Raw genomic sequence first — 24867 nt, 5'->3', positions numbered from 1 at the left:
GATGCAAAGCCCCATTTGTTTTCAAAGAATTTGATTTTAATTTTAACTTTAACTCAACACACTACACAATAAAAATACACGTTTTCCAAGTCAAATTTATAACTACATCTCATTTGTCATTTTTCAAAATTAAAATCAAAATCAAAATAATTTTAACTCTGAATCCAAACGGCCCCTTAATTTTACCTTCTTGTAAAGACAAGGTCACAGTCCTGTGAAGACAATGTTGCAGTCGTGTATTGGTCAGAAATAGAAGTCTTATGGTGCTACGAGACTCATGAACGCGATAGAGTCGCTGAGACCACGAAGACGAACTTAGGATAACTCCTTACCATGAGTTCATCGGGAGAAATGGTTGCAGTATTTCATTGCGGTTTGCATAACAAGGATGCGTTCATATCTTGGGTCGGAGTTGGAACCCTTATCATGTGCAAAGAATGATGCCACCACTGGTTATCGGACAAGCAACGATTGCTTCTGCATCATGCTTTCATGTTAGCCTACTTCGATACCTCGATGCCGGAGGACTTAACCAAATAACCGATTCTCTTTGCGACGCTTCTGGCCGTTTCCACCAGTAAAAAGTAATCAAGTCAGAGGAGGGGGAGGAATTCCTGCTTAGTTACAAAAATGGGGGCAAAATTATGTAATTTGAAAGTTGAGGGGCTTATTTGAAAAACGTATAATTTTTGGATATGAAAAGGAGAGAGAAAATCCATGGAGGGCTCTTTAGCGTTATCGTCGACGAGCCGAGTAAAAGCTAACGGGCTCAGGGGCGGCCTTCTCCTTCTCCTTCTCCTTCTCATCAAAACCCTAACCCTAGCCATTTCTGGTGCTTTCCGTCGGATCCTCCTAAGCATTTCCAGATTGATTAACAATGGTGTTCTACTTCAAGGCTCGACCGGAAGCCGGTGACTACACCATCTTCATGGGCCTCGACAAGTACGAGAACGAGGAGCTCATCAAGTACGGATTCCCTGAGGACATCTGGTACGATCTTTTCCTATTATGTCCTTTTCAATATCTGATCTTGCGGATGAAATCGTAGTTGTGACGAGATTATCAGTTGCGCTTGCCGTAAAGGGGGAAAATTGGACGATGGCTGAGCTGCCTGCGCATGGTCGGTAGGATTTCTTGGTTTCAATTCGGTCTTCAGCTTGTTGCTATATCGTAAAATCTATCAGATGCTGCTGCAAATGATGATCTTTATTGAGTAATTAGGTTTTTGGAATTACAGTGCTTGAATGATCTTTTGGCGTTGTATCATATCAATCCTGTCAAAGTTGACTTATCGGAAAATTGACTTCTTTTCTGAAGGTTTCATGTGGATAAGATGTCGTCGGCTCATGTTTATGTTAGAATGCACAAAGGACAGACTATCGACGATATAAGTGAAGGTTTACTGGAGGATTGTGTGCAGCTCGTCAAAGCGAATTCCATCCAAGGCAAGCCACTCTTCCCCTTTATTAACATACATATTTTTCGATAAATCACCTTTCCCCTGTAGCTAGCCAGAACGGAATGGACATATGAGCGATCATAGAATCAAAGTCCCCTTATATACATGGCCTCAGGTTGTCTTTCAGAAAATTTTCATGGAAAACTAGTATGCAAGAATCCTTTATAACCGACCAAACATTGTTCAAAATAATGAAATTCTAATATAGTCTGCTAGTTCTGCTTTTCATGGATGGGTATATCCATTAACTCATTTGAATTATCTGGATGTTGCAGGAAACAAAGTGAACAGTGTTGATGTTGTCTACACTCCCTGGTCCAATCTCAAGAAAACTGCTTCCATGGATGTCGGCCAAGTTGGCTTCCACAATCCGAAGATGGTGAGCTTTCTAACACCTCATCATGTGCCCACTTGATTCTTTACGATGGAGTTTAATTCTTCGCTTGCCTTATCCATTTTACATGTTGTTGTTAGGTTCGGACTGTGAAGGTGGAGAAGCGGATAAATGAGGTTGTTAACAGATTAAACAAGACAAAAGTGGAAAGGAAGCCTGACTTGAGAGGTATGATTGTCTTCTTTCCCTCTGAATGTATGTTAGACTCAGGCAGCTGCATGGACTTGAGATATATGTCCTCCAGAGGACAATCTCTCACGTGAGATTTATAGTTAAAATTCTCGCCCTTTTGAATTTGGAATATAATCTGAGGTTCTTTTTGCCTTTGGCATGGTAGCCAGTTACGAGTAGTGGGATCATTCCAATATTTAATTCTTATAAGTACAAGGATGGATAGTCTTAATTTTGGTTATTTGATGTATTCTAATGCTCAGCCGAACGGGAAGCTGTCAATGCAGCAGAGAGGGCGGAAAGGAAGCTCCAGCTGAGAGAAAAAGTGAGTAACGGAGTCTTGTCTTTCTTATTAAGTTGTTTCTATTGTCTTTATCAGATTTTGGAAAGCACGAAGGAAGCATGCAATTCATGTGGTATAGAGTAAAAATCAATAGATCTCCAGTTCACTTTATGCTACTGTTGATGTCAGTCGATTTTTTGCCCATGCTTACTAGCGTTCATTAGGTTGGTTGTGTATGAAGTCATTACTTACCATATTTTATCCGCTTTTTTCTCTGGTTGGCCATGCAGAAGCGAAAAGAGGAGATGGAAAGACTCGAGAAAGAGAGACAGGCTGAGCTACGAAGCTACAAAGGTCTGATGGTGGCTGAAAATATGACCTCGAACAAAGACATTGGATCGTCGAACAAGTCCTTGCAGGAACTTGAGGAGGACTTCATGTGATAATTGTGGTGCTGAGATTGCATATATAAGAGGAGCAAGCTCTTTATCAGTTCTACTTGAAAAAGCAAGGGGAATCTGTGTGTGATTACTGCAAGTTAAATGACACCTAGCAATTGATAATGACGAGAAGTTCGATTACTATCACTATTGTTAGTATAATTATTTTTGGGTTACAGGAGTACTGTCCTGGTTTCTCAACCATTAGGAGCGAGTAATGTTGAGCCCAATTTTAAGAGAGAAAACCAGATAATTACTTGCTATATTATATGTTCAAGGTGTTAATCGTCCATACAGAAGTAGGTCAGATAAAATAGTGCGGTGTTAGACAACATTAGCTACTGCTGTTACGTTGATCACGACAGTGGAAGCTGTTGATCCGAAACCTGACACATTCGAGGTGAAAATTTTCCTTCGATTTGTCGATTTTGATACTTAATTCATGGGTTAGAAATTGATGAATTATATTGTCGATTCAGATCATTTATGGATGGAGAACTGATGAATTATAGAAGCATTACGAGTAGTTCAATGACGCTCCCGATGCTTTGCCCGATCCGAGGCTCGTTTTTTAATAACTTTGCTTATAAGACTGGCATGAAGGTTAATAGAGGCACATTGAATGGATAGGGAAAGGGAAATAAAGCGATACGAGATATTTTTATTTGCAACAATCGAATTCCAAAATATGTGGGAGGCTGGTGGTTGGGATGGAGGTTGATGCACGGAGAGCTAAAATAGAGACGAGATGTTGCCATGGGTACTTTTCTTAGCTTTCACTCAAGCAAATACGTATTTTGAGAGAGGGAGGCCTATGTTTTCTTAGTGCGATTGCAGATCTTTTATTTCTTCCCTTTTCTCTAAAGATCATGAGCACCTTTGCCTTGAATCATCTCATAATTTAAATTTTAATCTTCTGAAGAAAACCTTTTATGTAAATTTTCCTGAAGACTAGATGAAAGGTCGGCTCATATGCACGGAATATAAGCATAGTGCGTATCGAACGGACTTGTGACACCTTTGTAATAGACGGATAGGTAACATACAATGTTCGTGGCCACCTTAGAAGAGCTTCATCCTTGACCACCGTCGCAAAAGATTCATACTTAGGGGGTTATTTATTTATTTTCTTGTGACAACATGTTTGGTTGAAGTTTCATTTATAAATCATAGATTATTTTTTGACTTCCATAATATACTATTGAGGTTTTTTTTAAACTATATATATATATATATATGATTTTTTAACTTCCATAACCGAAGGATCTTTATAATTTCATGAATGGTGTAACTTGGTAACAATATACTATCTGTCGTAGTGTGATTTGTAAAAATTTCAAAAGTCATTGACGGAGTACTTGCGTCCTACGTGACACTATATGAGGCATCGCTTTAACTTTTATGATTGTATGTGGATGAAAATCATTAATTAATTAATTAATTAATTCTAAAAAAATTCTTTTTCAAAAAGACATTTAATTGTTGAATTCATGTATCAAGCGAGTGAGTCGTGGAGTTTTGACACAGGCAAGGGCATTTAATTGCTAAATTAGGCTGCCCCAGGCTTGCATGGCCTCATGGATCCAACGTTAGCCTATTGCTTAATGATCAATCTGTATAAGTACTACACGATAGATAGCCTATACATAGCATAGATTTATTTTTATCATTTCAAAAACTTTATTTTATGGTTTAAATATCCATTTTATACTCTTTCTTAATAAATTATAGGGTAAATTACACTGGTGGTCCAAAAAGTTTCACTAATGTATCAAGTTGGTCCAAAAAGTTTTTTTTGCTACTTGATGGTACAAAATGTTTCAAAGTTGTAACATGATGTACAAACCGTTATCTCGCCATTGACGTCGCCATCTCGCCATTGACATGGGTGGACCTTTAAGTTAATTAAAGAAATATTTTGTACCGTTATGTTACATCTGTAAAACATTTTGGACCATTAAGTGACAACTTCAAAAGAGTTTGAACTATTATGTAACGTTCCACCAACTCCTAAAAACATATCAGAGCCACGTGTCGGCCACATTTCGGCCACGTCAGCTTCGCTTGACAGTGTCAATGGTGAGATAACGGTTTGTACTATCATGTTACACTTTTGAAACATTTTGTACCATCAAATAGCAAAAAAAACTTTTTGGACCAACTTGATACATTAGCGAAACTTTTTGGATCACCAGTGTAATTACCCCTAAATTATATATATATATATAGTGTTAAATAGCCATTTTATGCAAAAGGAATCTTTCCTAATAAAATAATAATAATATACGTTTCTAATAAGCAAATGCTTCATTTTTTGCTAAATTTAAAAAAGAGAGAAAAAATGCTGCTGCTTCTTTCTTTTTTTTTGATAAGTAGAGAAAAACTGCTTCATTTAGTTTTTATGACCACTCTTTTTAAATTTGTTTCGTAATTGTGCTATCCAGAGATTTTCATGTAGGTATCAATTTTACTTCCAATTGAAAAAAGAAAAAAATTAATTTCCAATAAGCATTTAAAACCTTAAAAAAACTCGAAAAAAATTGATAAGTACTTTTTAAAAAAGGAAAAGGCTTCATTTATCTTACATGAAAACTCCAATTGAATTTGTTTTGTAATTCTGCTATTTAATTTTTTTTTTGTAAGTATGGACTTTACTTCCAATTGAAAAAGAATATAAATAAGTACTGAATATACACACAAAAAAGTAAACAAATGACAAATATTAAAAAAAAAAATTGCTTCATTTTACTTATATGGCAACTGAAGTTGAATTTGTGTCTTAATTGTGTTATTCAATGTTTTTCATGTCGGTACAAATTTTACTTCATTGGACAAAAAGTTAATTCCAATAAGCATCGAATACCTTAAGAAATCTCGGAAATAATGACAAATAATTTTGAAAGAGGAAAATGCTTCATTAACTTATATGAAACTCTAATGGAACTAGGCGATACTCGTGCTTTGTGCGGTAATATTTATCAATTCTTATATAACTAAATATGAATAATCAATATATATGACGTGAACAACATATATATGCATATATTAAATACTTTTAAGAATGTGAACAACATATATATGTACATAATAAATATACTTTAAAGAAATATCATGTTAGAGTAAAGGTCTAAAAAACAAAAGTAAAAAAAAGAACTTTAAAGTCTATTATTTATACGATTTTCGGAACATTGAATTTGAAAAAGTATATTGTATTTTAATGAGTTATTTTAATAATTGAGAAGACTTTTAATTTTTCAAAAAGACTCATAAATATATATCAACACATACAAATAATATGGACATAATCCAAAATTCGTTGAATATGTTATATCAAATAAAATATATAAAAAGTCCATTGATCAAGAATTTGAAAAGGCAAATACATGAGCCTTCCTATTTGGAATTAAATTATTCAAGCAGTCCAAAAGGCGATTAATCAGGAATTGAGGAATTTAAAATAGTGACCTCTCACAAGTGTTTGTCGAATCTTATATATGATAATATATTTGTTTCGTAACTATGCTATTCAATGTTTTTCAGGTAGGTGCCAATTTACTTCCAATCAAATATATATGTACGCACACAATAGTATTGAATACCATAAAAAAATCGGAAACAAATGACAAAATTTTTAGAAAAGAAAGTGCTTCATTTAGCTTATATGGCAACTCGAGTTTGTTTTGTGATTGTGCTATTTAATGTTTATCCAAAAAAAATGTTTTTCATATAGATATAGATAACAATTTTACTTCCAATTGGGAAAAAAAGAGCATGTAATTCCAATAAGCATTGAATACCCTACAAATTTGGGAACCACAAATGGCAACTAATTTTGAAAAAGGCTTCATTTAGCTTATATAACTCCAGTTGAATTTAGTTTGTACTTGTTCTAGCCAATGTGTTTCATATAGGTACCAATATTTGAAAAAACAATGTAAATTTTCAATAAGCACTGAATATCTTAAAAAACTTGGAAACAAATGACAAACATTTTCAAAAGAAAAGGAAAATGTATCATTTAGCTTATACGGCAACTGTAATTGAATTTGTTTCGTAATTTTGCTATTCAACGTTTTTATTGTAGGTACCAATTATTCCGAATGAAGAAAAGTGTACACACACACACACACACACACACAAACACATATATCCAATTAGCATTGAATACCCCCCAAAAAAAAGGGAATAACAAATGACAAATATTTTAGCAAAAGGAAAATGCGTCATTTAGTTTACATGGCAACTCTAGTTGAATTTGTTTCGTAACTGTGCTATTCAATGTTTTTCATGTAGGTATTAATTTTACTTCCTATTGGAAAAAATATACTTCCATTAAACATTGAATACCCTAAAAAAATCAAATACGAATGACAGAATTTTTGAAACAAGAAAATGCTTCATCTAGCTTATATGGCAGCTCTAATTGAATCTGTTTCATAATTGTGTTATTCAATATGTAGGTATCAATTGAACTTTAAATTGAAAAGAAAATGCTTATGAATCGGAAACAAATGACAATTATCTTTGAAAATGCAAAATCCTTCATTTAGCATTTAAAATGTTATTGAAATGCATATGGAAATTCTAATGAATTTGTTTCGTAAGTTTTCTATTAAAATGTTCCCTTTTATGTAGGTACTAATTTCACTTCCAATTGAAAAAAAATGTGTAAATTTCCAATAAGGATTGAATATCCTGAAAGACGGAAGCAAATGAAAAATATTTTTGAAAAAGGAAAATGCTCCATTTAGCTTATATGACAACTCTAGTTGAATTTAATTCATAATTGTGCTATTCAATATTTTTCAGGTAAGGTGCCACTTTTATTTCTAAATGAAATATATGACAAATATTTTTTGAAAAAAGAAAATTCTTCATTTCGCTTATATAGCAACTCTAGTTGAATTTGTTTCATAATTGTGCTATTCATTTTTTTCTTTTTTCATGTAGATACCAATTTTACTTCCAATTGAAGAAAAAAGTATGTTTCCAATTAGCATTGAGCATCTTAAAAATCTCAGAAACAAATGACAAATATTTTTGAAAATAAAATATGCATTATTAAGCTTATATTATATGACAACTCTAGTTGAATTTATCTCGTAATTGTGCTATTTCATGTTTTTCGTGTAGTTACCAATTGTGCTTTCATTTTTTATAATTATTTTCAAGAAATTTATATTTGAAAATTTTGTAAAATTGACCTTTTCTTAGAGTATAGCAAATCTAGTCAACAATATTAAATTTAATAAATAAGGCCGAAGTATAAAAGAAAACAGGTAGAGCAACAATACTAATCAGTTAATGGATGAAGGAAAAAAAAAGTATCATGGGGATATTTGGTTGTGTGTAATCTAGGGGGAACTCGAGATTCCTACGTTTGGCAAGAAACTCGGCCCGGGAATCTCAAATTGATATTCTCGGGCCTTACCAGATTACGGTGTAATTTGAGATTGGTATTTTGAGGGTGTAATCTTATATATATATTTTATTTTTATAATAAATATATATTTTATATTTATATTAAATATATATTAAATATAAATATTTACATAAATATTAATATTGACATAAATATTAATATTGACATAAATCAAATAATTATGTATAAACATATTTAAAATAAAAAATAAAAATAAACTTTTGGCATTATAACCATAAGAATAGGGGGTGTATTTGTAAAATTACTTATTTTCTCGTTGAACCCTCAAAATGATTGGCTGGGATGCTCGCATGTGGAATTTGATTCGTAATTTTGCTATTCAATGTTTTTTTTCATGCATGTATGAGTTTTACTCGCAATTGAAATATATATATATATATATGTAGAAATATATATTTTCAATTAAATATTACATATATAACCCTAAAAAAATGGGAAACAAATGACAAATATTTAAAGGAAAAAAATCATTTTTTGTTCTCAACCTTTATCTATTTTTCCGTTTTCGTCCCAAACCATCCTAAATTCTACATAATATGTTCGTTTTAATCCTACTGTTAATTTTTCCATTCAAAATATTTCTAAAATACATTATTTAATTAAAAACAAATTTCCAAAATACAAAAAGTAAGGAAAAACTGGTTCTAGGGATAGAGAGTCTCGCAGCGATGACTTGGGACCTTTCTATTTTGGGAGAAGGGAGCTGCGCCGGTGGCCACCCCTCCCCTGGAATCGGGAGATCCCAATCGGACTAGGATCTCCCGATCCTTAGAAAAATATTATTATTTTTTATTTTCAAAATTAATTTGTAATTAAATTATATTTTAAATTATTTTGGATGGAAAAGTAATTTTTTGATGGAAAAATTAACTGTAGGACTGAAGCAAACAAATTATGTAACATTTTACGGATAAATAGGTTTAGAACAAAAACAAAAATGTAAGTATTTTAAAATTAAGTATTTAGCTTATTTGACAACTCTAGTTGAATTTGTTTCGTAATTTGATGTTTTTCATGTGGCCATCAGTTGTCCTTTCATTTTTATAATTATTTTCAGCAACCTTATATTTGGAAAATTTGTAAAAATAACCTTATCCTAGAATATATCTATAACTAATCTTGCCATTAATATTAATTAATAAAAAAGGACAAAATATAAAAGAGAAGTGGTAGATAGAGCAACAATAATAATTAATTAATTGAGGGAGAAAAAAATGCATTATATATATATATATTCCCGTTGAACCCTGAAAATGACTGGAAACTCGCCTCAAAATGGACGGCTGCGATGCTCGGCGTGACTAATCAGGACCGTCCATCACCTCTAAGGAGCTCGACCTTTACCGCCCCTCTTCGTTTGAATGCGCAGAGAGAGCTCTTCGCCTCTCGTCTTCCTCTGGACCGTTTCGCTCACTCTCTCCCACAATTCAAAAACTCTCTCTCTTTCTCTCTCTCTCTCTCTAAAATTGAGCTTCGGAGATCTTCTCTCTCCCTCTCTCTGGATGTTCAAGTAGATACCGGGTTGATTCGTCCGCTCTTTCCAGCATTCTTTCCTCTACGGCGGAGTGGTGTTAGGGTTCAGCATCACTTGAACTAGGATTTGTTGCTCCGGAGGTTGTCGGGATTGCTCGAGTTGTCCATTACTGGACTTCGCGAAGCTCAATGTGGTAAGTTCTCATTCCTAGGTCGAGTCTGAAGTGCTGAAATCTTCGATTTAAAGTCGGGTGTAGATTGGATTGAATTTGCCGAGGAATTGACTTCTCTTGTGTTTGTTGGATGTCTGTCGAATTTGGATCATCAGGCTGTCGGTGGGCAGCTTAAAATATGCTTAAAGTTGATCGCCCTTCCTGTGATTTGACTAGGGATTTACATGACTTGCTTGAATTGTTGTGTTTCCCGATACAACAGCTCCAAAATCCATTTGGGTACTGAGGGGAAGTTGGGAAATTGGGTGGTCTCCCATTTGATTTTGATATTCGGGAAACTGGGTGCCTCTCTTATAGGTAGTTATCGTCAAATTTCATCCCTTTATGCTCACGTGTTTTAGATTTATTGCGTGATGTATGCAGGCCTAACCATCTTGTAGGAAAATTATAATGATTGGTATTGGGGTATGCGTTACTTCACGCTTATTGAAGAACAATGGAGAGTGAAAGTGCATCCACTCCTTCAGATGGGTTCATCGGCGTGAGTCAGAAACCACGTCCTCTGCATGGGTATTGCTTCTGAAATCATGTTATTTGTTAAGTAGATTTCTCCACTCTCTTCCAACTGGTGTAGCTATTAAGTCATTCATTGTGTGCTATTGGAGCACCATGCTTGATCATGGGGGGAGCTCAGCTCGATTCTTCAGCTAGTAGTAGATTGATTGCCATTCTTATAAATAACGATTGAAGTAGCAGTTTATTTATGTGTTTCATGGCGCAAGTCTTTGCAGGAGGACTAGTGGCCCTACAAGGCGTTCGACAAAGGGGCAGTGGACAGCAGAAGAGGTGAGTTGCCATTTTCAGGTTTAAAATACTTATTTGGTTATCTGGTTGTGGATGCAAAAGACATGTATTTCCAGTAAATTCTTTAATAGTATGAGAATGTATTTCAACTGTTGGATGAAAGTCAATAATTTTGTAACTTTAACCTTGTAATCACGTGCCATGTTTTTGTCCATGACCTTTGAAAAAGTTTGGGCCTGTAAAACAGACAAAAAATTGAACACTAGTTTTGCTTTTTTTAGAATACCCAATTTTTTGTCAATAATATTGAAAAATGCACTTTCCATTTCCTCAAACAGTTATCTCTTATTCTTTGTCTAAACGAGCTTCAACATAAGTGCAAATGTTTCTTCTTACAGTTTCCCCCTGAATTATATTTAGTTATTAGTTTGCTCGCTGAATGTTAATATAACAGATTCTTTTGGCTTTGGCTTTAACTAATTCTAATTTTTCTGTAATCTTCACTTGTTGGCATAATGCATGGTCAGGATGAAATTTTGCGGAAGGCAGTTGAGCGTTTCAAAGGGAAGAACTGGAAAAAAATAGGTATGCATTCTGATACATATTCTTGTTTCTAGCAACACCTGTTCTATCATATGTTCTGGCATGTTGGGCATTCCTTGTAAATATGCTTAGTTCCTTTGACAGGCAAGTGCTTGAGCATTACTTTTTATCGATTGAATCTCTTCAGCAAGAGCCGTAGCTCATCTGTTGGAAATTATAATTGTGATGATCCACTGTGCATCTCTTCTGATGGTTACATTGTTAGAATTGTGTCTGTTATTTTGCTTTTGTTTACCCATGGTCCAACATGCCTTGCTTTAGGCTCACTTTCAGATTTCCAGTATATTTGCTACTGAATGAGTAATTTGTTTTTCTTACTAGAATCTAATGATGAAATTCCACAATTTAGTATTATCATGCTTGTTTTTTATTGGGGACATTGTTCTTGCAGCTGAATGTTTCAAGGATCGGACTGACGTGCAATGCCTACATAGGTGGCAAAAGGTCTTGAATCCTGAACTGGTGAAAGGTCCATGGTCTAAAGAGGTGATAACAAACAAGCTAATATTATACTCTATCGATGGTTAGCATGTCATATGTTTCACTGTATGAATTCTTACTTGAATTATCTGAAACAGGAGGATAGTATAATCATTGAATTGGTCAACAAGTACGGGCCAAAAAAATGGTCTACCATTGCACAGCATTTACCTGGACGAATTGGAAAGCAATGTAGAGAAAGGTATTAAAAAATTTATTGATGCTTAGGATGCAGTATATATTTTTCAGAATCAAATCTTGCATACATGGAGTAGTTTGTGCTGAGTTACACTAAACTACTTTTAGGTGGCATAATCATCTCAATCCTGCCATAAATAAGGAGGCATGGACTCAGGAAGAGGAGTTGGCCTTGATCCGTGCTCATCAAATATATGGCAACAGATGGGCCGAGCTAACCAAATTCCTGCCTGGAAGGTTGTCCTTTTGTATTGCTTTGGCTGTTTTCACTTGTGCAGTTTCGTTCTATGCCAAAATTTGATATATGTTGTTGTTTTCACAGGACGGACAATGCCATAAAAAACCATTGGAACAGTTCTGTGAAGAAGAAACTGGATTCATACATTGCATCAGGTTTACTTTCACAATTCCCGGCTTTGCCACATCCTGCTGGATATCAAAACCAGCTTGCCCCTTCCTCGTCAAGGATGCAAAGCAGTGGTGATGACACTGCTCCAAAGGGTGCAACAGAAGCTGAAGAAATCTCAGAGTGCAGTCAAGGTTCGACTATGGTTGTCTGTTCTCAATCTGCATCTGACATGGTTTTGCATGGGAGAGAAGACCTCCAGTATTTGGAAGAGCCTGCTTTAGGAAATGAGCCAAACTCCAGTCCTGCATCCTCTTCCGGTAGATATTATTCGATAGAAGACGTGACTCTTTCCATCCCAGATATATGCCCTGAAACAGCTCACTCTTCTGATCTGCACATACAATTTCCCCAAGGAATTGAAACTTGCGCAGATCAAACTTACCAATTTAATTCGGACAATCTGCCCAACATTTCTTTACTGGAATTAGGTCGAGAATCGTCAGCATTTCAATCTCAGAGTCTTGGTGCAGATGGAGATCATGATAGGCTTAATGCTGCATTTCAACCTTCTACGAGTCATATGGTCGCTTCTTCACTTGGAGCTCTGGGTATTGATTCAGACCAGCTACATCATATTTTGACATCTGATGAAGAATGTTGCAGGATTTTATTCTCAGAAGCAGTAGGTGACGGGTGTTTTGGGTCCAACCCTAAAGGATCAGATAGCTCTGGTTGTGGACGTCCAGATATATCATCAAACCAAGCATTGGATAGTCAGATATCAGTAGATTCTAGAGCTTTATCACAGCAATATGACTGTCCAAGATCAGATCTTTGGGTTACTTCAAGCGGGCAATCTTTCAAACCTGTTCCCCCCTTATCTAATGATGATGGGAATATAAATTTTGATAAAAAACATAACCAGTTACCGGATGTACCTGGTGCTGCACAAGAAGATTTCGTGCCACATGATGGCTTTATCTATACAAATAACTCTGCAAATTCTCCTTGTGATGATGCTACTGAGCTTGGAAGTGCAGAGCTGTTAGATCTGCCGAAGGATCAGTCAAAATTGGTTCCTGTCGATACTTTTGGCTCTACATCAAATGCCCCACAAACTTTGAAAGAGGATAGTAATATAAAGACAGAGAAAGAAGAGCCCGGGTCCCTTTGCTATGAGCCTCCTCGATTCCCTAGCTTGGATATTCCTTTCCTCAGCTGTGACCTTGTACAGTCAAGTAATGATATGCAGATGGATTATAGTCCACTGGGAATTCGTCAGTTGATGATGTCTTCTATGAACTGCATCTCTCCATTTAGGTTGTGGGATTCTCCAACTCGCGACAGTAGCCCGGATGCTGTGCTGAAAAGTGCTGCTAAAACTTTCACAAATACGCCATCCATATTGAGGAAACGTCATCGTGATCTCTTGTCTCCACTGTCAGATAGAAGGATTGACAAAAAACTGGAAACTGAGATTACAGCAAACTTGAGCAGAGAATTTTCACGTTTGGATGTCATATTTGATGAGAAGACCACAGAAAAGGCATGCCCATCATCTCCCTCATCCAGCCAAAAGATGAACTCAGGATTCTTGAACGATGATGACAAAGAAAATTTGGGCATTGATGTTCAAATGAGTGAGAACAAAGGGGATCAAACTGCAATTTCCGGGGAATGTGATCAGATAAAAGATAATGAAAGAAGCACTTTTGAGGACGAGAAACAACAGGTTGTTGATCCCCTTTCTGAGTGCAAGCACAAAGCTGAAGCTGATGCCTCTCCCAAACCTGTGAGTTGCTGCTCTAATTTGCCAGCATCATATTTTCAAGGGCATGCATCGATTCTCTTATAGCTAGCTAAATCATCTATGGGGAACATAGATAGATTTGCTTAAACATTGAAGATTGACTCTTCATTTCTCAGCTTCTAGATCTCTCTTTGCTGTTATCTGACTCTTGATTGCCTATCCTTTACAGATGCAACTGCCTGAGGTTCTCAGTGAACGTGATCTGAATGATCTGTTGTTGTTTTCCCCTGATCCAACTAGTCAGAAAACTGATAAAGCATCTGCACCAACTGCTGGATGTCCCAGAAAGCCATGCTATGAGGTCACGCCAACTTGTTTGGAACCTATAGATTCCTCTTCTGGGAATTCATGCCTACCAATCACCTCTCCTCCCGTTTTGAAAACTAGTGGAAGCAGTCAGAAGGTCACATCCACATCTAAGCTATGTCTTCATACATCGACTCCTCTGCAGGTTGTGGTCAATAATTCTTCAAATGAAAGCTTGAGCATGTAAGATACTGGTAACTTTTGTTTTCGCTATATATATGGTGTTTCACCTGACATGCAACGCCATTATTGCTCAATAGTTATGCGTTTTATTGTGGAAGCAAAAGACAATGGACTGAATCATCCTGTTCCGATACCTATTGTCTTCTTGGATATGTGGTGTTGGTTCTGATTCATTTTCCTGTTTTCAACTTGACTTGTGATCGTTGTCATTATAATGAAATGCTGCCTTAAGTTTAACTGGGATGGTTCTGTTATACAGATTCGGGGGAACTCCATTTAGAAGAAGCATTGAATCCCCTTCTGCATGGAAGTCACCTTGGTTTATGAACTCCTTTTTGCCGGGTCCACGGATCGAGACTGAAATAACTATCGAGGTATTTCATGTCCTTCACAATAGTATTATCATTTAAACCTCATAAAGTTGGTACTGAGGTTTATGCTTCCTTTCAGGACATTGGCTACTTCATGAGCCCCGGAGACAGAAGTTATGATGCTCTTGGGCTGATGAAACATGTGAGCGAGCACAGTGCTTCTGTCTTTGCCAATGCTGAGGAGGTCTTGGGCAATGATACTCCAAAACAGAAGAGCATAGATGTTGGGAATCCCGATCAGGAAAATCAAAATGCTGACCAGCCGACTGAGACCAGTTCCAATATGGCTTCAAATGTTTTGGTATGTTATACTCATCTATCTCATCAGGAATTTTGGTTCTTTGTCTTCCTATAGTGTCACATATTGATATACACCAGAAATTATAGTATTTTTATCTAATAGTGACAGTAATGGATATGTTTGGGTAACAAAATGTCGAAAATTGGTCTCAAGAGGGCCTTTCGTATCTCATAGCCATGATTCATATCTTACTTGAAGAAATTGTATAGAGAGTTTTCTAAAACTCTGAGCGAAGGATACATTTGCATATTATAGAGATGAACTTCAAGAAGAAGCTTCAGATTCATACTCTTTAACGATACTGCATGCGTAAGACTCAAATTAGTGGATTCCGGTGAAGGAACCTCCAAGATTTACTGTTGACTTATTCTATTTATCGGATTAATAAGTTGCGAAAATCTTATGCAGATTGAGAGACGCACCCTCGACTTCAGTGAATGCGGAACTCCAGGGAAATCGAAAGAGAAGGGGAAATCGTCAACTGCCATGATGAGCTTCTCGAGTCCATCATCCTATCTGCTAAAAGGTTGCAGATGAAGAGAGGTTTCACCTTCCCCTGCTCTGATATCGATCGGATCCTACCTAGCGGCTTAGTAAATACATATAGATATGTCTGGTGTGAAACCTTATAGCATTCCTTAAAAACAACAGTGTTCTATGCAGCCTTGCATTCTTTGGAGTCTGATAATTTATTCCGGAACAAGAATACATGCCCAATTGTTGAGCATGTCGAGAGTTTTTGTATGTTTCCTTTTCTTTTTGCCCGTAATTATTGCAATATTCCACAAAGGTATAGTCGGAGTTCACAATGTGGTCCTTAGAAGTTTGAATTTTGGCAATTTGCACCCCCAAAAGTTTAGGCTCTGGATTAAGACAATGGGGTTGCAGAGTAGCGGACTTCACCAACATTGCCATCATGACCTTCGGTGAGTAATCCGGATACCACTCGTTTTACCAAATAACAGGGCCTTTAGATTGCCAACAGTGTGAGGTCATAGAGGAGATGGTCCTTGGGGATTGAGTTTCCCAAGGGCATCCTTACAGTAGAAACCAAACCTTCTCGTTCGAATGATTTGATGCCAATAGAAATTTGTTTCCGATTTCCTTAAATAAAACATTTATGTCAGACCTCTGTCCACGCTGAGGTGGTAATTATTACAAAACAAATGACCTGAAACCAGATGCTACAAGTGCATAGACAAGGTGAACCTCTCAGACGACGCGAGTGACGGCTGCATGAATGGCGTCAGCAAGGTGAGGGACTGTCCTTGAACTCAGTCCTGCCATGCTAATCCTCCTGCATGATCAATTAATCAATCGGAAGAGTATGAGAAGATACCTTCTTCCATCAGCATTGCCTAGCATGGAAATATCTATCAGGTGGAAAAAAAGAGGACGAGGGATTCAGTACCCATCAGCAGTCATGTAGATGTGATACTCCTTGGTCATGAAAGCAACTTGCTTGGCATTGAGACCCGTGAAAGTGAACATCCCAATCTGCTTGATAATGTGGCTCCAGTCGCCTGGTGTACCTGCCAAAACAAACACAGATGATAAAAATAGAAACAATGATCCATCTCCCCGGCAATCAAAATCTTCAAACTCAAGCGTCCAAGTGAATGCATTTCAGGAAACAGTGCAGTTAAGAAACTGCAGAGAGATTCCAAGATTCTATACCTCTAGCCCGCAAAGCGTCGGAAAGTTGATGGCGCATGCTAATGATTCGGTCAGCCATAGCCTTCAACTCAATAGTCCATTCATTATACAAGTTCCTGTTAGAGGCATAGAATTTCAGACAGGAGTGATTGTAATGATCTGTTGGACATAGTAAGGCTCGAATTCAGCAGCAGATTCAAAGATGTTTTCTGGTCATAGGAACAATTAAACCTTTTAGGCAGTACAAGAATGTGAGACAAGATACAAAATCCAAAAGTACGAGTAGAGCCTCCAGTCCAGATTCTTGAAATCTTACCTGTCCCTGAGGATGGCAGCTACAATAGATGCCCCATGAATTGGTGGATTGGAATACATAGGCCTAATTACAAGTTTCAATTGACTCTCTACTTTGCCAGCCACATCAGCTGTCTTGCATACCTTGCAAAATCAAAGCGAGAAAAGCTTGGTCAAAGCAAGAAAGCTAATCCACCAAACTTTCTACTTGCCTACAGACTAGAAAAGCACGGTAAAATGTGTACTGGAAAGCTAAACAATTACTATCGCCTCCGAATAGGTCCATTCCATCTTATGCACTGAAACAAGCCTAATTGACTTTCTATCTATACTCGAGGAAAGATCGATGGTAGTAATACTTACTATGCTCAGGGCTCCAACTCGTTCTCCATAAAGCCCCATGTTTTTTGCATAACTCTGTGCAACAAGGCACTCACCGCCATCGGCTACAAATATTCGAACAGACTGAGCATCTTTATCCAAACTTCCACTGGCGAAACCCTGGAAAAATACATAACATAATTCAGAAAGGCCCTTTTGTTATACTTCTGCAGTTTTTTTTTTGAATAAAAAGACATGGTAAATTCATTCTGGTGTATTCATTGGTTGCTTGTGATGACTTACCTGATAAGCACTGTCAAAGAAGGGCAACAGCTTTTTTGATCTCATCAACTGCCTAATCTGCTCCCACTGCTGAAGGCTTGGATCAACGCCAGTTGGATTATGAGCGCATGCATGAAGAAGAACAACAGCTCCAGATGGAGCAGAACCAAGGTCTTCCATAAGTCCTGTAAACCACGGAAAGGAAGATGATATAGAATTTGCCTGTGAGAGGAGAACAGCATCAGAGACTTCATCGTATGATAATCAGTATTCAGTAGTTCATGTGAGTGATACGTGCTTGCAACTCCCTATGGATCACGTTTGGGTTGGGTAGACTGAGAGCAAAATTAGATGGACATGAAGCACATATAGAACAGAAAAGAATAGGCTGAAGATGGAACAGAATATTCAATTGAGAAACATATCACAGAAGAAAGAGAACGAAACTAGTGGGATGTTTGGTTAGGCAGATTCGGAATTGAATTTCCCCTCAAGTCCGCTTGAATAGGAGTAAATGGCATGCCAATCAGAACTTTATTAAATGGCATTCAACTACAGGATAAATAAATTAACGGGCAATCCGTAGCATTCTTCCATAGCTTACCAGAAAAACAGCTAGAGGAAATATATACACACACAAGACAATACAAAGGCATGCACCTGCTGAATTTGATAAGAAAAAGCAATCCTTGATGACAAATCTACAATGACATATGGACTTATAGTGACAGGGTTGGTTATTTCAAACCTTTAAAATCCAAACCGCGTGTGGCTGGATCATAGTACCGATAGGTCTTCACGGACAAACCAGCGAGAGTGAAAACTTTGGGGTGATTTCCCCAAGTTGGCAGAGGAATATATATAATTTGCTGCAAGACATGAATTTCCAAAAATTATCATCCACAAGAATATGTGGCCCCAAAAGAAAAAATCATACACAAAAATTATCTAAGGACTGGTCACTCACAGTTCTAATACAGAAAATGAAAATCTACGCACTAATCACTCAATTTTAATATAAGAAAATCAGAACTAGACTAGAGAATCACCTGGTGATAATGCCTTGCCAAGAACTCACCCCCGACTCTCAATGAGCCAGTACCCGATAAACATTGAACAGTGGTGACCCTGTTACTCTGGATAGCGGGGCTATTTTCATGCGAATTAAAAAGAAAATAAAAATCAGAGGTAAGAATATAGCGTGACGTCTCAATTGAGACAAAGTGTTAGCATGAAACTTTCTCCAATTAAGTTTCCCACCTGTCTGCACCAAAAATGAGCTTTGCACTCAATTTGTTAAATTCAGCCAAACCAACAATTGGAAGATACTCCTTAACACGAGACCTGAACATTTAACAAAACACAAATTAATTAAATGAAACTTACAAACCCAAGATTAAATTGGAAGCAGAAATATATTAACCTGTCATTGACAAGCTGCTGCTCTGCTTTCCTCACTACATTCAGAACAAGAGGCTTCCCTTCCTGCGAAGGCAGGGAGTTCATAAAAGAGAATTACATATGAATTTTCAACAAACAATAAGCTATTAGCAGCAGTTTACATACGGATTTTCAACAAACAGTAGGCTAATACCAGAAGTTTACATATGGCTGCATTAAAATTGAAAATAACTGAGCTAAATTTGATGCCAATAATTTTTCCTCCTATTGATGACAAGCAAGTATATATGTCACCTTGCATTGCTCTATGACAACATGAATGCAATTGGAAGGACATGTAATCTACTGCTGCTGGATACAACAAGCTCGTATACATGAACTTGGAGTTTCCATAAGTAATACATAATCAACACAAGAGCATGTAGATATAGATAGACTAATTAAAAGGTTTGTTCACCTCGGTACGGTAAGCACCGACTCCCAAGTTCAACTTCACGGGACTCGGATCTTTGTTATATGCCACAGTCACCTATTTTTGTTGCGCAATGCAGGAAGTTAGTAACAGTTTAATATAAGACAAGGAGCAGAGAGAGAAAGAGAGAGGGGCAAGCAAGTAGACAAAATAAATAGAAACACGGAACTCTACCGGAATCATCAAAAAGGCTACCTGGGTTTGAACATTTTCTCGCCGGCGAAAGACAGATTACTCTCTATAGCTACAGACGTCAATCAAAATAATATGAACAGTCACGGTAGATGCATGATCTAATGAAGCCATAAACAACACAGGAGCTAATAAGATTTAAATTGACATATATGACTACGCAGATGCACGGATGCCGAAATACGCCTATCCGCTCGATGGAAGCCGACTGCATGACAGTCGACCAGCAGACAGCTCTAGTGAGACCATCATCAGAGCCACCGAAAGCAAAATCCAGCTGACACTCCACCATTTCTCGACCTCACCTCAACTTCTCTCAGCAAGAACGAGAACTAACCATCAATCTGAAAAGAGGAAGAGAGAGAGAGAGAGAGAGAGAGAGAGAGGGAGAGAGAGAGGGAGAGAGGGATTACGCCGAGAATAGGATCCTCGGGAGCGCGGACGACGTGGCTGAAGACGGAGCCGACATCAGATGACGTGATCGAGGCGGAGACGCCGGCGACAGGAGATTCCGCCGGAGAGCTGAGGTGCCGAGCGAGTGCGCTCAGCCTCCGATCGCTTGGAGACGAAGAAGAGCTCATTTACTCTTTTAGATCACGTCTCTGTTTGCCGAACTGTTGAACTTTGACCGGACGGAATTGAGCGGGAATGGCGGGTTGGGCCTTTTATAGTGCGGTGTGGACCTCGGGATTCGTCTCCTTTACGAGGCGGGGGATGGAATCGGGTGATTGCTGACGTCGGACGATCATGTGGGCCCGTCCCACGTGGCAGATCAATCATGCATGGACGTGTCCTAGAGCGTTCTTCTGGATTTATTTATGGAGAAAGCTGACTGCTCGCTTTGTTTGGTTTTAATATGGTAATTTTACTCAATTTAATTATATTTTTATCAAATTTAATAATATAATAATTATTATTTTTATCTTTTTTGTAATTTAATAATAAATTACCTTAAATATTTTTTCCAATCATTTTTATAATGAATTTTTTAATAAAAAATTTCACATTTACTTTCACATATCAATTTTTAATAATAAATTTTTATCTATTTTCATATATATATATATATATTATATCAATATATTTATCAATATTTACAATCATTGTGCAAAATCAAATTAATCCAACTCGATAACCAAATACAAGATTAACGACTTAATTTGAATTTATGGTCCCTCTTGATCATTTCTAATTTGTGATTGATTGATTCATTTTCTGAGTCTCCTACTTATAATGCATCTTGGAGCAGCACTCGGCATCTTAGAGCTCGATTGCGCCGTATGTTCGGAGGAGGCGAACTTGTTGCGCGCCACTTCACGGACGGGAATGTCAATAGTTCTCTCCCTACACGAGGAATTAATGTGAATTGTGAGCGGATGAAAACCAACGTAAGAAACCTTGGAATTTGGAGAGTTGAATGGCCGACGATCTTATGTAGCAACTAATTTAGCCGAAAAGAGAGGAACAACTAGATGTTACAATTTTCTTTGAGACCTTATTGATAATAATTGAATAGCGAAAAGATATATGTTCTAATAATGACTGTTTATTGTGTCATCGGTAAACACGGTCTATTTATATATATATTGTAATTAGATATCACTGCACCAAGGTGGTACATCACTATAAGTGGTAAGTAATAGGTGCTTCACTTATCCTTTTAAAATACTAAATCGACTTCCTACAATCATTAGATCAGCCCTTTTTTTTTTTGTATAAACTTCGGTATTCGGAAGCCCAATGGATTCCCGATTAATCCAATCGAGCCGAATCAATTCATTAAGAGATAAAGCTCTCGCAGTGTTAACTTTCTTCATTCACAAGACTTGAACTTGAAATCTTATTTGAGGGGAACAATCTATAAAAGGAAGTTAATCTTTGGCAGTAAATATGAAAACTCGTCTCGTTAATAAGATATCTTACCGATTGTGGCATTTTCAAAAAGCAAAATTTTTCCAATTTAATCATGTGATAACTAAAAAGATAATAAATGATTTTATCTCTTAATAATGAGGTGAGGATAAATTAATTAAATTGATATAATTAAGATAATTATGAAAATTATTAAAGGGATTAGCACAAATTCATCCGTACTCTGCCATTTGATTAAATGCTTTTTTAGGTCCTCTGATATGATCTGATGAAATAGGCTCATTGAAGATAATTAAGATAATGAAATGATTTTTAATAATCTCGTTACGTGAGTGTCAAACATGAAAATATTACAAAAACACAACTAGGAAACTTCAAAACAAAAAAAATGGGGACCTGCAATGAGGACAAGAGGAGATAAACTTTCCAAATGGATCAAAGATTGATTGAACGGCACGTACTTCTAGGTGGAGCTACATAAACATTAATGGCTGGCCGTGGCCCATACTTAACGAATTTTATATTTAGATAATAATTTTATTACGTTTCTAATCTCCTTTATAATCGAAAAATTAGTCAAATAATAATAATGATAATAATAATGTAAAATTTTCTTTGGGAGTGGAGGAACTATGATGCAAGAGGAGCAAAAGAAGATGGTCTTGTCTTCTTTTTCAGAAAGTTGGATTATTGTGGATAGCTTGGGTGAGGCCTTACGTTAGTAAACTTCGGGAATTTTTGGGACCTTATTCCCAAGTAGAGATGAAAGTTCTCAACTCATGTTTTATTCCTCGAGAAAGATTCTACAGTTGCGGGAGACACTGCAGGAAAGTAGCCAAATATAGATGAAAATTCGAGACAAGCATTGTCTTCATCTCAAATTGAGATAGAATTTGAGACGAAAAATTCTGTCATAGTTATATAGAGGAAATTTTTCATCTCATAACTCGTCTAAAATTGTGAAACGAACACGGGGACAACCGCTTCCGTCTCAAACTATGAAGAGACGAAAGTATTTGTCTCAATTGCGCCTCACCCCACTTGAGGATGAAAAAACCCATTTGCTTTCTCATCTCTAGTTTAAAATGGATGGAGAGACGGATTTGTCTATCTTATTACTCGGTGAGATGAGTCCTTCCGTGTCAATATACGTTGCAACTTTGAGACGGAAAACAAGACTTAAAATTTTATATCTTTTTAGACAGATCAGGAGATAGAAAACTTCGTCTCTTAATTTGATGAGACGGAATTTTCTCTCTTTCCCTTATGCGAGACGGACAATACCATCTCCTTTTCCATCTGTACCTTGAGACAAAACACACAACAGAAAATTCCGTCTCAAGGGGAATGAGACAAAAAAAATATGTATCAAATTCTCGTTTCTATCCACATGAGATGAAAATTTATGTCTCAAATTTTTGTTTCCATGATCTAGATACTACTTATAAATCCCAATAATTATTTTTATTTTTTTTCTCCTTTTTCCATTTCGGATCTTGTTCCTCTCCTTCTCTAAAACCCGAAAGTTTTTTAGGATTTCACACTTGAAAAAAAATTAATCACTCGCATAGTAAATGCATCAAACAAGTTATTAATTGCTCATAGTAGTTTTAATGTTGAGTGTAAATGAGATCACAAATAGCAAGGTATACTAATACTCTAATTATTAGAAAAGTATATCAAAGTTTAAAATATTATCAAAATAAAAGTGATGAATATTAATTGTGCATTATAAGTTTTGTAGATAAAATAATAAATAAATGATAAACAAGGGATAAATATTATTAGGAAAAAAGGTACAAACTACAATAAGAGTGGAGATATAAAATTAATCGGAGGTATTTAACAAATAAACAATAGAAAAATAAATATTAGTTTTAAAATGAAAACTTGTAGATGTATAATAAATATAATGAAATGTTAAAAGGTAACAATAAATTAGAGTAGTTTAGGTGGTAACATGCACACGCGTCAAAATAAAGATCTTAATTTTGAGTTTCCGTGAGTGCAAAACGTAGAAAATGAAAGAGATGGGGTGCATTGCATCCCTTATGTAGGTGGTGGCCGCAAAAAAGCCCGTGGTCCGTCCAGGCTTGGCCGACCCCAAATTTTGTTCAAACACACCATTGTTTTGTTCAAATAGCCATGGAGTATGGTTTCCAGATATGGAAGACCACCTCGAGCACAGGGAGAACATGCTGGTTTCCAATGGACCTACTTCTCTGAGGTTTAGAGGACTTTTACCATAGACATCCTATAATCTCGACGATCGATATCGAGAATTTCAAAGGATGGTCTGTGAAAAGAATAAAGTAATCCCCCAGGTCATCTGGTCACCTGCTATCGTCCAAGAACTATCTAGGAGACTACCTACTGACCAGGCCCATAATCCAATGGGCCCTTGAAGACTACAATAGGGACAACCCAATCCCTCCGTTAGACTTCCGAGATCCAAACTCCCCAGATCCAGTAGCCTTCGTGCTACTGGACTTGAATCCACCAGCTGACACGATGAATCAACCACCAGCTCCAGTTGGAGACCAAGTGATCCTGCAAACTAACCCCAACTTACAATGTCTGAAGAAAACTGGTGGAGCAAAGTGACTAAACAGGATCTAAACGTGATTCTTGAAGAACAGTGGTCATGGAAAAAGTCGTGGTGGTATTCTTTTGACAGCGACTCTGGCTCCAACATGTCACCGTCTTATGAGCCATTTCGAAAATGATGGAGATTATATTTTATCTCCACAAACTATTAAAGTTTTGGTTTATTAGGTTGTCACTGTATTATTAAGCTGCAATAATTGTCGGCCATTATATCATGCCTTTAATTTCATTGTAATACGAGTCATGTAAGGTCGGCCTCAGTCATTATGACAGGCCATAGGTGTCGGCCACACTTATCGGCCAAGTCGAAATATCTTGTTGTCTCTTTTTCGAGCTTGGCCTATATAACGGTAGCTCTGCTTTGCAATCAATCAGGCACGGAAATAACAAGAAAATTTTCAATACACTCTCCTCAATATGATCTTCTAAATTCTCTCGTTCTGGGCTAGGTGTTTGGAATTCCAAGTAATTCTTTATACCAGGAGCTGGCCTAAGTATGCTCTGTACTTGCCTCTAATGAGGATCCTAC

At 36.8% G+C, this 24867-nt stretch overlaps 3 protein-coding genes across 6 annotated transcripts; 2 read left to right on the top strand and 1 right to left on the bottom strand.

Moving 5' to 3' along the window:
* Window positions 1-722: 722 nt before the first annotated feature.
* Window positions 723-3037, top strand: LOC116187950 (coiled-coil domain-containing protein 25). 2 transcript variants are annotated; one of them, XM_031517004.1, is made up of 6 exons: window positions 723-990; window positions 1318-1445; window positions 1735-1838; window positions 1934-2021; window positions 2288-2349; window positions 2598-3037. In XM_031517004.1, the coding sequence occupies exons 1-6, from the start codon at window positions 878-880 to the stop codon at window positions 2748-2750; spliced, it is 648 nt and encodes a 215-aa protein (XP_031372864.1). In that variant the 5' UTR covers window positions 723-877; the 3' UTR covers window positions 2751-3037. The 2 variants fall into 2 exon arrangements, with proteins under 2 accessions (XP_031372864.1, XP_031372863.1); XM_031517003.1 differs by lacking the exon at window positions 723-990 and adding an exon at window positions 1002-1124.
* A 6524-nt stretch (window positions 3038-9561) lies between these two features.
* Window positions 9562-16045, top strand: LOC116187709 (transcription factor MYB3R-1). Of its 3 annotated transcripts, none has more exons than XM_031516614.1 (12): window positions 9562-9857; window positions 10260-10406; window positions 10619-10682; window positions 11168-11225; window positions 11635-11729; window positions 11822-11925; window positions 12030-12158; window positions 12244-14062; window positions 14250-14569; window positions 14829-14943; window positions 15020-15241; window positions 15650-16045. In XM_031516614.1, exons 2-12 carry the CDS (start codon window positions 10333-10335, stop codon window positions 15776-15778), a joined length of 3129 nt encoding a protein of 1042 aa, XP_031372474.1. In that variant the 5' UTR covers window positions 9562-9857; window positions 10260-10332; the 3' UTR covers window positions 15779-16045. The 3 variants fall into 3 exon arrangements, with proteins under 3 accessions (XP_031372474.1, XP_031372476.1, XP_031372475.1); XM_031516616.1 differs by having other exon boundaries at window positions 9563-9857; window positions 10628-10682; XM_031516615.1 differs by lacking the exon at window positions 9562-9857 and having other exon boundaries at window positions 10238-10406.
* Window positions 16046-16190: 145 nt separating this feature from the next.
* Window positions 16191-20513, bottom strand: LOC116187710 (aspartate aminotransferase, cytoplasmic). Its single transcript, XM_031516617.1, has 12 exons — window positions 20273-20513; window positions 19653-19724; window positions 19218-19279; window positions 19055-19138; window positions 18844-18943; window positions 18543-18663; window positions 17816-17979; window positions 17555-17692; window positions 17214-17335; window positions 16919-17013; window positions 16653-16773; window positions 16191-16538 (listed from the first exon to the last, which is right to left on the bottom strand). The coding sequence occupies exons 1-12, from the start codon at window positions 20438-20440 to the stop codon at window positions 16454-16456; spliced, it is 1332 nt and encodes a 443-aa protein (XP_031372477.1). The 5' UTR covers window positions 20441-20513; the 3' UTR covers window positions 16191-16453.
* Between the last annotated feature and the right edge of the window lie 4354 nt (window positions 20514-24867).

The sequence above is a fragment of the Punica granatum genome, chromosome 8 (genome assembly GCF_007655135.1).
Source record: "Punica granatum isolate Tunisia-2019 chromosome 8, ASM765513v2, whole genome shotgun sequence".
Lineage (NCBI taxonomy): Eukaryota > Viridiplantae > Streptophyta > Magnoliopsida > Myrtales > Lythraceae > Punica > Punica granatum.
The sequence above is the reverse complement of the archived record's forward strand: the minus strand, read 5'-3'. Positions and strand labels throughout refer to the sequence as shown.

What these genes read in the sequence shown, in the direction of transcription:
- LOC116187950 (XM_031517003.1), top strand. Translation starts at nt 1,009, where the DNA reads ATGTCCTTTTCAATATCTGATCTTGCGGATGAAATCGTAGTTGTGACG. An exon ending in GAGCTGCCTGCGCATGGTCG is followed by an intron (nt 1,125 to 1,317) that starts GTAGGATTTCTT and finishes TCTTTTCTGAAG; the next exon opens with GTTTCATGTGGATAAGATGT. An exon ending in AAGGAAGCCTGACTTGAGAG is followed by an intron (nt 2,022 to 2,287) that starts GTATGATTGTCT and finishes TCTAATGCTCAG; the next exon opens with CCGAACGGGAAGCTGTCAAT.
- LOC116187710 (XM_031516617.1), bottom strand. Translation starts at nt 20,440, where the DNA reads ATGAGCTCTTCTTCGTCTCCAAGCGATCGGAGGCTGAGCGCACTCGCT. An exon ending in TCGGTGCTTACCGTACCGAG is followed by an intron (nt 19,280 to 19,652) that starts GTGAACAAACCT and finishes CTGCCTTCGCAG; the next exon opens with GAAGGGAAGCCTCTTGTTCT. An exon ending in GAGTTGGAGCCCTGAGCATA is followed by an intron (nt 17,336 to 17,554) that starts GTAAGTATTACT and finishes TGATTTTGCAAG; the next exon opens with GTATGCAAGACAGCTGATGT.
- LOC116187709 (XM_031516614.1), top strand. Translation starts at nt 10,333, where the DNA reads ATGGAGAGTGAAAGTGCATCCACTCCTTCAGATGGGTTCATCGGCGTG. An exon ending in GAAGAACTGGAAAAAAATAG is followed by an intron (nt 11,226 to 11,634) that starts GTATGCATTCTG and finishes TTGTTCTTGCAG; the next exon opens with CTGAATGTTTCAAGGATCGG. An exon ending in CTGATGCCTCTCCCAAACCT is followed by an intron (nt 14,063 to 14,249) that starts GTGAGTTGCTGC and finishes TATCCTTTACAG; the next exon opens with ATGCAACTGCCTGAGGTTCT.